The sequence below is a fragment of the Diorhabda carinulata genome, chromosome 8, assembly GCF_026250575.1.
Source record: "Diorhabda carinulata isolate Delta chromosome 8, icDioCari1.1, whole genome shotgun sequence".
NCBI lineage: Eukaryota > Metazoa > Arthropoda > Insecta > Coleoptera > Chrysomelidae > Diorhabda > Diorhabda carinulata.
In genome coordinates this window covers 19,804,718-19,819,659 of record NC_079467.1, presented here as the reverse complement: position 1 = coordinate 19,819,659, position 14,942 = coordinate 19,804,718, and the positions used below count along the sequence as shown (strand labels likewise).

The following is a 14,942-nucleotide window of genomic DNA, read 5'->3' as shown; positions in this document are numbered from 1 at the left end:
TTCGCAAGGTTCGAACGACAAACTAAATATGAAATTAGACAGTTATATGATTGATATATAAAAACATTTGAATTCAAAGTTTTTTTGTACGTTGTACAAATGAAGACAATAATTATATTTTAATTTTGCGGTTGGAAAGAGAAGGAGTGTTTGTTGATAGTTAATGGATACAAATATACCTTGGAAATCTATCCAATGGAAGTAGAATCCCAATCTAGAACAAATACTGACTATAAACATACATTCATGTCGAAAACAGAATTCAGATATTTGTAACGTGTAAGAATGTTTGAGAAAGATATTTTCACCGACGGAAGAACTAACTCGTGATGAAAGTACGGTAGAAATGTCATCTTCTATTTTATATAAAACTAACTGTATATCTAGATATTTGCTGCAATCATAGGAAACGACGTGAGCTGCGAAACCTTGCACATAAACATAATAGGAAGCTGGAATTGATCCAAAGACAGAAAATATAATTTAGCAACGGAGCTATCTCCTTAAAATGGCAGAATTTAGTGATCAGTATCGAAAAATTCACTATTTATCCTAGGTATGGGTAAATGTTGAACATACGGTTTCAAGCACCAACCGCCAAAGAACAGCAGCTTATAGTATTTCATACAGAAAGTGACAGTGAATTTCTAGAGGAAGGTACCATATTTTTTATTGGATACGATGATATTGCGATTAAAAGAGTTAATGACAACTACAAAACATTGCATGACGCGAGTTAAGGACCTCTTTGTGATAGACTGAACAGAATATATCAGTATCTCTTTATGAACACAAAACTTTGAATAGAACTTTCGATGCCGAGTCATCAATATTTTATATACGAATTTACCAAAAGAAAATGTATACAGCTCAGTCTGACTTTGGTCTTAGTTTCTTGCAGATGTCGTGAATAAAAAAAATGTTTATGAAAAAGTGAGTTTTCAAGAGATGATGCAGTATATTCAGGCAATAATCTGGCTGATTAAATTCCATTTCAATAAGACATACTATTTTGACTTGTTGCTTTGTGAAATCTGCGGGAACCGGTTGCAATTATATGAAATAAAAATACATATGAAACTATTGGTAATACATTTTTCAATAGCTGTACGTACAGGATCAATTTTTTCGTATATGAATACTTAGTTACATGGTTGATTTAGAACAATTTTAACAGAAAAGATAAAAAGTATTTATATTTGCTTCCAAATAACACATATACGAAATGGAATATATGGAGTAATCATTTTAACGCCCAATTTGTGAATTTCGTTCATCAATTATACTTGAATGCATACACACATGTATTTTACAATTCCAACGAATCGAATCATGCTAATGTATATCTGAACTCGTTTTTAGAATAATAATACATTCTTTTTCATGAGAACACATATTATGTTATAGAATTTGATTTAGCAATCTCTAGATGTGGCTAAATTCAAAGCAAGGGATTTCACTAAATATAAATTATTCTATTTCTTTTGTTTTATTGATTGACATCGTTTTTCCAAGTAATTTTTCCAGCATAAGTATGTATTGCAGAAAAATAAATTTTTTGAATACTTTCACGTACTTACCTATATTAAATATATATTTTAGCAAATTAAGTTGACTAGAAAACCGTATATGCTTATTGAAGAACATGGGATATCAGGTCATGAGGAAGTTAGATTTAAAAAAAAATTGTTTACCTAATCAATGTTTTTCCTCACAACCAAAAATATATGCAGTAATTACTCGTATATTTACTTTATACTATTGAAGTTTTTTTTCATTTTATGTGAACCGTATGATCAAGCGCTTGGCAATTCATGAAGGTTATAAAACATTTTTTTTTAAGAATTACATCTAAATGTCAGATGTGTGGTTATAATCGACATACTTATCAAGGAAGCACATAAGAGATAGAGGATTTCTATATACATTCAACATTATTGCGAAAAAAACTTGTCGGAGATAAGGATTAAGAGAAAGGAGAGGTGAATGAGCCGTTTTTGTTGCGAGCACACGTTTTAGTAATCGAAAAACCTCATTGCACTCATTTTGAAAATATGTACACTTTGCTTTGATATATCACTATTAATTGTTACCGATATCCCGGTTAAATTTAATCAAATGTTATTGAATATTAATAATAATTTAAAAATTTCTAGAACAATTTTAAACATTGGTACTAGAGGATTTGTAGTGCAAAAGTTTTTCAAGACTTAATTAACAAAGTTAAGTATACCAAAAACATCCATATCTCGTATTCAATAGAATTACTTTCCAAAATATATATCCAATATATTTGGAACCACTTAATCTGTGTAATTCCTCTTAAAGTGAAAATTAAATACAAATCCTTATAGTCCGGTCAATTTAGACGTACAAATAGTGGTCAAATAACAAAAATTCCCGAAAAATATTGGTGGAGAGCTAGGGTTTACTATTATCAAATAAAAAACTCAAATCAAAGCTGTTGATCTTAAAATTCTCTACAAAATGGTCTGTGTGATTTTTTTCCCTAAGAGTTACCCGAGATATCGCGATTCTAAGAGTCACATTATACATGATATGCACATATAAGCCACCTATATACATATCAGGCACTTAACACAAGTATAAATACCTATTTGTGTCTCTTTGATATATATTATCTATATATATATATAATAAAACTAAGTCGATAAAATGTGCGTGCCGATAAAACTTAAAAAGGAGTCCCGACACGATAAAGGGAGTTATGTGGTGTGATAGCCCTTTATCCCTCCTCGAACAAGAAAGTTCCCGTTTTAATCTAAAGGGCATGTTTTTAAAGATATAACAGACTTTCCGACCCTTCAACTTGGCGCCATCTGTTATCGAATATTTGAACTTCGTTCAAGACAACTATGGAGACTATACACTCCAATAGTCATAGTGTATAGTCTCCATAGTTGTGAGCCATTGCAGCATGTGTAGTAGTGGCGCGAAATTTAAAATTCAAATTTCAATAAAATCTTAAATTTCATTTGTTACTATAATAAAGTTGTTAAATTTTGTGTATTTATACGTCATTAGCTAACTTATATTTTGGAGTTAAAGCGACATAATTTTAGTTATCCAAACGAACTAATCGACAAAATTTATCCAAATATTATTCAGAACTATACTAATGCAGAGTGGTTATTTCAAAGAGCAATTTTGGCCACTAAAAATAATATTGTTGACGATATCAATTTTAATATTCTAAAGAAAATAACTGGTGAAGAGAAAATATATAAATCGATCGACACGATGGTATCCATTGAAGAAAGTGTCAACTTTCCCACTGAATTTCTAAACTCTTTACAAGTACCAGGAATGCCATTACACTGCCTTCGTCTGAAAATTGGAACTCCAATCATACTACTCAGAAATCTCAACTCCCCAAAATTATGTAATGGAACTAGAATGATCGTAAAACAGCTATCGAATAATATCATTGAAGCTGAACTTATTTCTGGAAAGACCAAAGGACAGACAGTATTTATACCTAGAATACCTCTGATCTCTTCGGAATTGCCATTTCAATTTAAAAGACTGCAGTTTCCAATAAAATTAGCCTTTAGTTTTACAATTAACAAAGCGCAAGGACAAACTTTAAAATATTGTGGCATTAACCTCAAAGAATCCTGCTTCTCTCACGGTCAGCTATATGTAGCTTGCTCAAGAGTAGGAAATCCAAAAAATTTATGTATTTATACTCCGGACAATAAAATGAAAAATGTTGTTTATAAACAAGTATTGTAAATAATGAGAAAACGTTTTCAATAAACTTTTTTTTTACTTTTTACGTCATAGTTTATTTTTTTATTTCGACTCTACCACATCATCTCATATCAACTCCCGGGCGAAGCCGGGTTTTTTAGCTAGTACTATTCTAAAAACATTTATTCCAAAGATAATCCTTGGCAGATAAGCCTTGAAAAACATCTGGCTATTCTATTGTGTGTGTGAGAGAGAGATTCGTCGCATAGAGTTTGGTAGGATAATAAAGATTTTTAATAGGAGGAGGGCTTGTTGGAGTGGGCCCTGATACAGGAATCTTTTTCCTCTGCAAGGCCGATATTCTATTGTCCGTAGGTCTCGTTCATATACCTGTTTCTTTTAGTGTTAAAGGTTCAATCAAGTGAATATACGAACTATTATGTTATGTCTGCTATTTTATAGTTCCAAATAAATGTATCAGTTCGTCAGCAAAGTACAGAAGGGACGTCAGTATTTAAATTATTCGAAAAAAAAAAAAGATTTGACTGACTGCGCTAAAGTATTTACAGTAATTTGATTCCACACCTCAAACAATAATAACGGAAGGAATTCGCTTTCTTGCGATTTATGGAGCACCAAAAAAAAATTATTTGCATTGATAAATACCGATACTATCATGTCTTCCTCCAACATCGGCATCTGCTATTCAACACTCCAGTATACTCTTAAGTTCAAACATGACTAGGCAATCAACTGAACCCAGAAGATAGGTATTGTTCCCTTAATTTATTTATATATAATATTCAAGAAAAATCCAAAATACCTCAAATTTTGAATAACTTTTGTAGCACACATAGGATCGATGGGGATTTTTAAAACTTTATTTGTCATGGTAAACCCCAGATCTCCACTAATATTTGTCTTTTCGGAAATTTTTGTTATTTCAAATGTCTATATTGACAGGACTATTAGTTAAAATGATTTCATTGTAATTTGAAGCTCAACCAATTTTGATTCCTAATAAATTTTGTTGGTTTTTTGAGGTTAATAACCATTTCGAAGCTTAAAATCGCAAATAATCAATATATAGAGGAATATACAGGGTGGGTAATGACTTATTGATGGAAATATGACTTAAAAAAGTCTAGGACTTCCAAGTAAATATGTATAAATATGTTTGACAAAGAATCCTACTGGGTAGTGTTTTGTTTTAGTGGCAAAAATGTTTAAAATTATTCGTGAATTTAAAACATATCAAAAAAGGAATACTGTAACTAAATATTTTTCTACTTTATTATATTTCTTCATATATGATTGTCTTGGTAATATATTCAATAAACAGTGAATAATGATATATGAAAGACTAATTATTTTTATTCTTATTACATATTTGCGTGGTAAAACCTTTTTAGAATCAAACAGCAATGTAGGTTGAGGGGTACTTTTTAGATAAAAAACATTTACTACTCAAAATTTTCCACTAATAATAAGCTGACAAACATATTTTTATACAATTGTTGAGCATATTTCAGGACTAAGTATATTTTTACAAAATTGCTCAGATGATCAAAATCATTCAAATAATAAGGGTGGGTTTTTCAAACTCTTTCCAGTTATGCGGAGAAGACCTTCTGCTAATTTTACTGATTACTTTTCTGAATAGTAGAGTAATTTTAGTAAACGAACATTCCCTTTTCGAATTCATCAAATGTCGGAAATAGACTCCATCTGAGTCACTTACTAAGCATCTGAGGTTAGAAGATGAAATGAGGTGAATTTTGAGTGTAATTAATGACTGAAATCTGCAGGACGTAATAAGTGAAAATCCCCAATATCAATATGTACAGGAGAGGTAATAACATCGATGAAACTTTTAGAGTCCAATATATTTTACTTTTTATGATTGACTGATTTTGAAAATGTGAATGTTTTGAAATGAATATATTTTTTCATTTGAGGATAAAATTAAAAGAAAATGGTGAATTTTTGTTAGCTGTATCAACAAAATATTGTAGAAAAGAGCAGTTGTGTGTCTAAAGCTTCTATGTGAATGTTCAACAGTGATATTTTGGCTTCTATTTTTGTATTCCTAACTTTACAAAACATTAAATCGTTATTAACAAACAAATATTTGAGATTAAAGCAAAGTGTGATACATTTTGAGTTTCGCTTTTCAAACTCTTTCCAACGTTGACAATTTTTTATAAATGTTATGAAATACCTCGTTTAAAATAAACATTGACCAGAACCGGACTTAGGCATGTGCCAACCCGGGCGTGCGCCGGGGGCCCCCGCTGCGGGGGGGCCTCGCGACGAGCCATATGATTGATTTTTAAACATATGAATGCAAGCGAAAAAATACATCCATAGCCAATGTTCAGAATCAACATAAATTTTTTTATGATTGAGATCGCTATGCGAATATTTTTAAGTATAATGCCATCAAATGCTAGTGGGGAAAGATCGTTTTCAAGGCTCTCCTTAATTAAAGATGACCACCGAACCACAATGACTCAAAAAAAAACTAAATCAATATAGCGTATTGTGTATTGAAAATGAGCTACTGAAATCGATTGACTGCACTAGTGTTATTGAAGAATTTGTAGGTAGCAAAATAAGAAAAAAATGTTTTTAATTTATGAACGTAATTTTGTACTATTTTTAGTTAGAAATAATGAATAAATTGACTATAATGAAAAATCAACACGTAAAACGCCCGCCTTACATAGGCCCCTTAAGTATTTTGGCCCGGGGGCCACGATGACTCTAAGTCCTGCTCTGAAATTGACGGACACGAGGATTTTTAATCTTAGATTGAGGACTCACAATAAAACTGTCCAAGAGTTTTTAAAAATGCCAACGCTTTGATCCTTTATTTGATCTTAATCTTGATTGATAAAGATCAAATAAAATAGTTTTATTTTGAGTCCTCAACCCGCAACACCATTCGAAATTATAATGAAGATTCATAAGGGGTAAGATAAGCACTGTATGGAACTTTATCAACTATGTATTGACCAAAATGGTTGACAAATCGATTATCGAGTTATTTATTCATGGTTTCGCTAAATAAATATTTGTTTTCAATTGTGTATGCATATACTTGGACTCTTTTTTCCTATTGTAAACCAATCCAATAATTTTATAAATAAAATGAATGATCGAATACAATATTAGTTTTCCTGTTCACAGTAGACTTCAAAATAATGTCAACTTTTCATATTTATATCAATAATTCAGTTGAATTACATTTTTAATGTTTAATAACTCAAAAACTTTTAAAACATATTTTATCTAACATCTTTTTTTACCTATGGGCGATAAAAACGATAATAAGGGGTGGGTGATTTCTAATAAATAATCTTGAATATTTCTTAATGAGCGAAATCCGAAATATATTTGATTATTATATCAGTATCAGTTTTAATAGATCATAATCAACAATAATCAACATGATGAATAAAGTGATTTCAAATGGTTCTTGCAATATCAATTTGAATTCATTTGATCAGATGAGTATACTATTTAATTCAATATAATATTTCTATTATATAATACCATACTTATATCTTTTTTCTTAGTACTAGTATCTTCTCCGACAAATTTTCTCAACTTTCAATAATTTTTTATTTTCTAAGAAATAGATATGATTAAATTTGCACATCTAATTGTGCGATATCACAATGGGTTTACAAGTAAGTGAGAAATTAATTAAGGTGAAAAATAAAAACAAAAACTAGAAGTTTTATAACTGAAATTATGGCATGGTTAATCAATTTTCACCAATTTTGATTGTGCATGAAATTCAGAAAACATGATTGTAGATTGTTTGGTGCAGTCGTTTTGGCTTTGTAGCTATTCTACATCGATCCCTAGAAGATAGTTTGTACATGATTCTACATTTTATTGTTCTGCTTTCAAAATACATAGACTCCTCCCAAAGGAAGTTTCTTTGCTTGCTCGCAGAATCTGCAGTTGTCTTCCTCTACCAAACACATCATCTTAAGGTGGTAAGACAGACAACCAGTTTCCTGTCGTTTCTGGTCATTACGAAAAGCTCTTCAGACTTCTTAGCTGATATAGTTATCAATATTTTGAATTGTCTTAATTCTGGCTGCCTGGCGTGTTTCTCCAGTAAGACTCCATTTGATTCTTTAGCCATTCGTTCAATTCGTTTTTTATGCAGCATCTTGTGAGGCCACAGTAGGGTTCTAGTACAATGTATAGAGTCGTTGCCCTTTTTTTGGCAAAGTAGAAATATGGCAAGAATATATTTTATCAGGTCAACCCATATTTTTTAAATGTTCAAGTGACCATTTTGACCGTACTTCCTAACAACAGCTAGCTACACGATCCTTACAGTTACGTTACAAAAGATAGAAAATACCGAGAAACGAAAACTAACTGATAGAAAATGATAGAAACAACCTCGAAGTTTCGACGAGACAGAAGTTGTATGATACTAATTTTAGAGATGTAGTACAGACGTAGGCTGTAGGCATACTCGTATCAGTGAAGCATCTTTTCTCTAGTATCCAAAATCGTAGTCTTTAAAAGTAGTTTGAACGGCCTCGAGAAACTACTTTAAGTGCGAGGTGGCGGCCGAGGGCCCACGTAACAAACGCCTAGCAACGCCAATTAAATTATGATTGAATGGAATTCTTTGTTAAAGATTTTTAAAAATTGTTGGTTACTATTTTTGTGGACTATATTTAATTTCTGGTCTAAAAGTATTATTGTTCGTTGATTGTTATATTTGAGTATTACAGATGGGAAACATAAAAACACCACAACAATTTTTGTGTACTTTACGACCACTTATTTATATCGCTGAAGTTCGGCGTAATAGAAACTACGTTCTGTTTTCGATCTTATACCTATATTAAAGAAATATATTCATATCCAAAGTTTTATAGACAAAAGACTTTCAGCTTCCTTTGGTGGTATATGTTACTCTACCAACCACAACAGATTTTCAATAAATGGTTTGTGACAATGGTACTTATTTTTTTATCTGTATTTCAGTTTAAAGTATTGAATGGGTATCTGTTTCTCCGAAATAATTAATTAAATAACAACCATGACATTTTAAAATTTGAATTACATAAAAATTGCAACTAATATTAGTGAATATTCGATCACAATATTTTGAGAAGAATTGATTTGATTTTGTTTCTTTGATATTTATTCGTGTAATTTTGAGAGTAGTATAATTTTTGAGATTATTGGGCATAAAGAAGTTTGTGAGAATTATGTACCACCCCCATAATTAAGTTTAAAGGCTGTTATAAAACTTCACATTTTTGTTATTACCTAATAAGAGTCTCTTAACCTAAAGTAGTACCTGTGTCGCATTCAGTCGAGAAAAATAACATTCATACTAAAAATTGAAATTACGATTATAAGTCTTTTTTAATTTACCACATTAATTTCGTTTACACTTGCGAATTCGGGGCAGGCATGTATCCTAAATTTTTTCTTTGTAAGAATAAATGGATTTCCGAAAATCGGGGTCTATCGGCTGCGTTACGTTTCCAACATTCACCCATCAAATCATATATTTCTCTAGGACAAGCTGATGGTCTCGGAAGGTACCTATTCACAACAAAATTTGGTATCATTTCAAAAATAAAGTCAGTTTGGAGAAAATTAGCAAAATTGAAGAAGAAAAAAATTGTTGATGACTGTAGCAAAAATGCTGTCCAGCAAAAATTTTTTTGGTCAAACTAACTGGGATTAGAATGTTTTCTATAAGTTATAATACCGTTAGTTTCTAGTGAATGATACGATAATTATTTTTTTTAAACTGTCACATAAAAATATATTTCCTACCTTTGGCAGCCGTCGTTTTGATACCAATGGTTACTATTTTCTACAACTTGTTCGCTAGTTAGTTCTGCATAAGGTTGTTGAGTACAAAGCATCAATATTTCCCACAAGGTAATTGCAAAAGCCCAGACATCACTTTTCGTAGTTTGCCGACCCTGAAACGGAAAACAATAAATTATGTAGTTATATTCAAAGATAATATCGTGTTTGGAATGTATTTTAACTGTATATCAAGTGATTTTATCATCTTAGATTCTTAAAACCGCTAATCAGAGTCTGATACCGGTTACAAGACTGCCTAGTAAAATTGAAACAGGCTTTAGAAGGCCTTTTCTGTTTTATAACTTTAGTAGTTCTCATTATTAACGATCATGGCTATATAAAAACGTGTTGCTTATTCTACATCACATGTTAATTGAGGTTTCAACTTTATTTTATGATTTTAATTAACTTTTCCAATATATATTAATGTTATCGTTACTAACATATAGGATTGAGATAAAGTGGTGCAAAAAATTCTTAAAATGTACAATGTCCATCTATAAAAAAACGTAAACAAGTCGTCGCACTCTCATTTTTTATCGTTAGCAATGAGTAAATATAAATAATTTTATCCTAATTATTTCTTGACAATCCTTATAATAATTGGTTAATAAGTTTCAATTTTATAAATACTTAAATTTGCAAAGAATCCATCGATTATTGTGTTTGCGTTTGTTACAGCTTCATTGAAGATACTAAATCGATGTTATAAGTTGCTTTAAAAAAATTTTCAGATTCGGTGGTTGTTGAGATATCTTCTATGGGAAAAAGTACATTTTGGTGGTTTTGATTAATTTTTTTTCGTTTCGGCACATCTGCAGTTATACAGGAATTAAATACAAAAAACTTAAGCTGCTACAAACTGACGGACAAAACGCTAGTAAAATGTAAAAACACGTTATTTTGTACGTTTGTTGAATGTAAAAATGGTTTGTTTTATTTATTTATCTTTTGACATGAGTCAAAAAATAGTCTAAACAGTACCATTGTCAACAGAAAATATCTGTGGAACACCAAAAGGAAGAAAAACTTTCTACAAACTCCAAAGACAAGACAAAATTTAGCGTTACCAAATTATGGTTTTGGATAAGGAGTTATCAAATCAGCGGAACTACATCATCATGGAAAATTAATATCCTTATAATGACCCATAATAACAGCCTTAGGTAAATTTTGGGTTTCACAAGAAGCAGAAACTAAGTGATATACAGTTTTAGCCGGTTCAGAGATACGATAAATAGTTTTAGATAGGTCCAAATGAGTACCTAATTCATTGCCATGAAATAATTTTGATTTAGGAGTATGAACAACAATCTTCCAATTAGATAAGTTACTAGAGATTGTATTAAAGGACAAAATATGTTTATACCAAATATTATTATCAATCTTAAATGTGGTGTACGAATCTGGATTATGTGATACCTTTTCTATCAGAAGTATACCAAGCATCTGGTTCAACAGTACTTACGTCAATAATAGAAAGTTCAGAGAAAGAACGGGATAAAGAAGGATGGGACATGAATTTCTGGTACAGGGATGGGGGTGAGATTGAAGGCTCTCAATGGCAGGATCGCATGACCTGAAGTAGTAATTTTCGCTGAGAAGAATAACTACCGCAACAATTTATTTGATGCTGAAACTTTTTTCAATGCTGCCAGCAATAAATATTAATTTGGATAATTGTGTGCAGGGATAATTTAATTTTCATTATTAATTTAATTCATGAGGTGTTTCTACCTTTTTTATTCAAGTTTAACGTTAAAAAGCTGTTGGCGTCCAATTTAATATTAATTATTTCCCCCATCTGATTACCAGTTATTTATATACTTTAACTGAGGCCGAATACCACTTCCTGAGGAAGAGTCTTCAGCTGGGGAAGTAAGGTTACAATTATGATATTCAATGAATTGAAAATATACAGATTTTTCCATTTGAAGTAATGAAGTGAATGATGTTTGAATTGAACATTGAACAATCTATTATGACATGGAATAATAAATATAATGTTTGATAGTTCAAGATATCCTGAAGCACAAGCTTGTTGTGAACATTCTAATAGTAGAGCGTGAGTTTCTTTACGATTGGCTGTCATAATACGAGGATGTATTGATATCTAGTTAGCCTCGACCAGTTCCATGCATAAACAAAATATTGCGTTACCATAGCAACGAACAATAACTTAGTAGAAGTGTCAGTGTAAAGTTTGACGTCAAAAAAGTAAACCAGAGTTACGCAATAAATTGAAAGAAAAAAGATGTCGACCGAAATTGTGAAAATCGAAAAATTGGAGTAACGAGCCATCAATAAGTACCTGTATTAAGAAGGGTTAAGAGGTAAGCAGATTTACGAAGATATGCTTAATACACTTGGTGATCAATGTCTGTCGTATGCGACCGTGAAAAATTGGACTGGAAGCTTCAAAAGTGGTACATTTTCCATCGAAGATGATGACCGATCGGTAAGGCCAGTTTCTGTGTCAGTTCCCGAAAATATCGATGCAGTTCATGACATGATTTTATCAGACCGTCGAATTAGGCGGGCTAAAACGGATATCTGAAGCACTGAATATTTCGTACGAACGCGTTCATCATATAGTTCACGTCAATTTGGACATGAGAAAATTTGCTGCAAAATGGATCCCCAAATGTTTGAACGTTGACCAAAAGCGTGCAAGGATAGAAGCATCGCGTTCGATCTGTGCTCGATTTGACAACGATGTAGACTTCTTAAACCGAATTGTTACTATGGAGAGACTTGGGTACATTTCTACGATCCAGAAACAAAGTAATAATCGATGGAATGGCGACACTCTGGTTCCCCAAGACATAAGAAATTTCGTGTCCAAAAATCTGCTGGAAAAGTTCTTGCTTCAGTTTTTTGGGATTGCCATGGAGTAATCATGATTGATTTTTTGGATAAGGGTAGAACAATAACTGGAGATTACTACTCAACATTACTGACCACTCTACGGGAAAAAATTACAAGAGAAAAGCTATCCAAAGGTGTTTTGTTTTTGCAGGAAAAATCCCCTGCACACAAATCTCCTGCTGCCATGCAAAAAACTCGTGATTTAGGGTTTGATATAATAACACCCCCTTTATTCACCATATTTGGTTGCGTCCGACTATCATCTCTTTCCTCAACTGAAAAAAAGTTTAAACGGTCGTAAATTTTCTTCCAACGATGAGGTAATAAAAGCTGTGGAGGTCTTGTTTGCAGAAAAAGAAGAAATATTTTTTTTTTGAAAAGTCTAGAGACATTGCAGGTTCGCTGTAATAAATGTATCCAATCAAGAGGAGAATATGTTGAGTAATAAAATATTTTTTGACATTGAAATTGTGTTTGGTTCTATAGAAGGCTAAGAGTTTTTCAATATATCCTAGTTTAAGTATACTATTTGGTTCTAGCGTGGAATAGAATTGCATCAATCATTTTCAACTATCATTATAATTCTAACTGTTGCTTTGTATTTATTAGAGATACTTACCAATAATAGAGCTTCCCAGGACATCCACCTTAAAGGTAATCTAGCTTTTGTGTCACTGATGTAATAGTCATTTTCGTAACGATCGCAATACATGGCGTGATCAGACACTTTAACTGTGAAATTCTTGTCAATTACACAATTCCTGTAAATTAATGTACTTTATAAAGTGTGAATGTAGAATTGAAACAAAAAGAAAACTAGTATTTTTGTTTATTCACGTAGCCGGTCATAGTAAATCGTTTAAACAAAGTCGGGGAGTATCGTGTATGATTAATATTCGTCGCATTCAGTGATAGCGGAAGAGGTAGTGATCGGGAACGTGTTGAACGATCGCTGGCAAGCCGTTCTTGATTTATGTAAATGGTTAGTTTTTGTGTATTTTTCACATAAAGGCTCTATTGGTTGATTTTTGTTAAGTGTATTCAATCGAAATTATTTTCATTAAACTTGACGAGTGTTATTATGCGGTCGTACTTTCTCTAATTCTTTTTTAAAGAATTACGGTGTATATCCAGCATTCATTCTAAATTATGTGAATAGTTCATGCTCCAATTCATCTTACTCATCCTCCGAATTCAATCATTTTTCTTCTAAGAAGGCTACAACTAACCGTTTGATCAAAGAACACAGTTGATTTAACAAATTTCTGGTTTTGTTCTTGCTCTTGTCTCAGTTTTTGTTTACTTTTCTCACGTTCAAGCTCTATCTATCGTTTCCGAAACATTTTGTTCGCTCCTGAGTTTGTAGCGTATGCACCAGCGAACGATTCCGCTAAGGTTTTACAACGGTTTCGTTTGTTTCAAGTGCTTATAGTATATTTCACAGGATATTTACCGTGTTATTCATTTTGAACAATTTCATCGTTATCATCGTTAGTGATTACCATAGAAAGATGAATTCCATGATTATGACTGTTTTCTTTCATATCTAATTCAATATTCATTTGCGTGCACATGTTAGAGGATGCATGATTTAATGGTTTCCTGTGAAAGTTTACTCCTTTACAGCATTGGGAAGTTGTTACATACGAAGTGTCACCAAAAAAGATAGTGGATTATCTTAAATAAAAAACCAATGATACTAAAAATTTAGAATTAATACTAACGTTGAATCCATGACTGGAAACATGTTAAGGATGGTGCGAAGACATACAAGAAGACTTCTAGTAGTCAAAAATCGCGACTTGAAGCACAACGTGTTTGTCAGGATGAAGAAGAAGTTGTCCAATTTTCCAAGTGTCTTTCCAGAAGTCATAGCTCAGTTTTTACATTTTTTACGTTTGGAACGAGCTTTAATCGCACTATTTCATCTTGTTTTTATGGATGGTCGGATAATTCTTCGTTCTTACCGAACTCATTTACTCCTTCGTGAGTTATCGTTTTACTTTGATATTTGATATTGCACACGATCTCATTAGAACAGCTATAGTACCAGAATAACTAGCCAAAAGGGGCTTAAATTTGCCGCTGCTTGTCTCAACAAATGAGACATTTTCTGGTACCCCGAAAGTTGGTACGCTACACACGACATTGATTTGAAATCTTTTTTCTATAGTCAATAATATTATTTACAATAAATAACCCAGTACACTTTCAAACTTGGATAAACCAGTGATTTTTGCATATATTTTTAATGGATTGGAATCCTCCTTAAAGCATTTTGTTTCAATATAATCCTTCCCACTACTTTTCCATATCCATTTAGACAATTAATACTCAGGATGTCAACAAATGTTTTTTAACGCTATGCTTATTTCTATATGATAGGGATAGTTATATCGAGACCTATTGTGGTACAATCAGATGTTCTAAACTTTAGCTTGTTCTTCTTTTCTGTCACTATTCAGTTGGCCAAAAATCCGGTTTTTTTG

The 14,942-nt window shown here is 31.9% G+C and overlaps 1 protein-coding gene across 1 annotated transcript in view; it reads right to left on the bottom strand.

The window, feature by feature from the left end:
• Nucleotides 1-8,881: 8,881 nt before the first annotated feature.
• LOC130897334 (discoidin domain-containing receptor 2-like) overlaps nucleotides 8,882-14,942 on the bottom strand; it is a 404,892-nt gene continuing 398,831 nt past the window's right edge. Inside the window, exons 16-18 of the mRNA XM_057806133.1 lie at nucleotides 13,073-13,214; nucleotides 9,547-9,698; nucleotides 8,882-9,309 (exon numbers count right to left, since the gene is read on the bottom strand). Of these exons, the coding sequence (XP_057662116.1) occupies nucleotides 9,150-9,309; nucleotides 9,547-9,698; nucleotides 13,073-13,214 (454 nt within the window). The 3' untranslated portion in view covers nucleotides 8,882-9,149. The remainder of the gene's footprint in view (nucleotides 9,310-9,546; nucleotides 9,699-13,072; nucleotides 13,215-14,942) is intronic.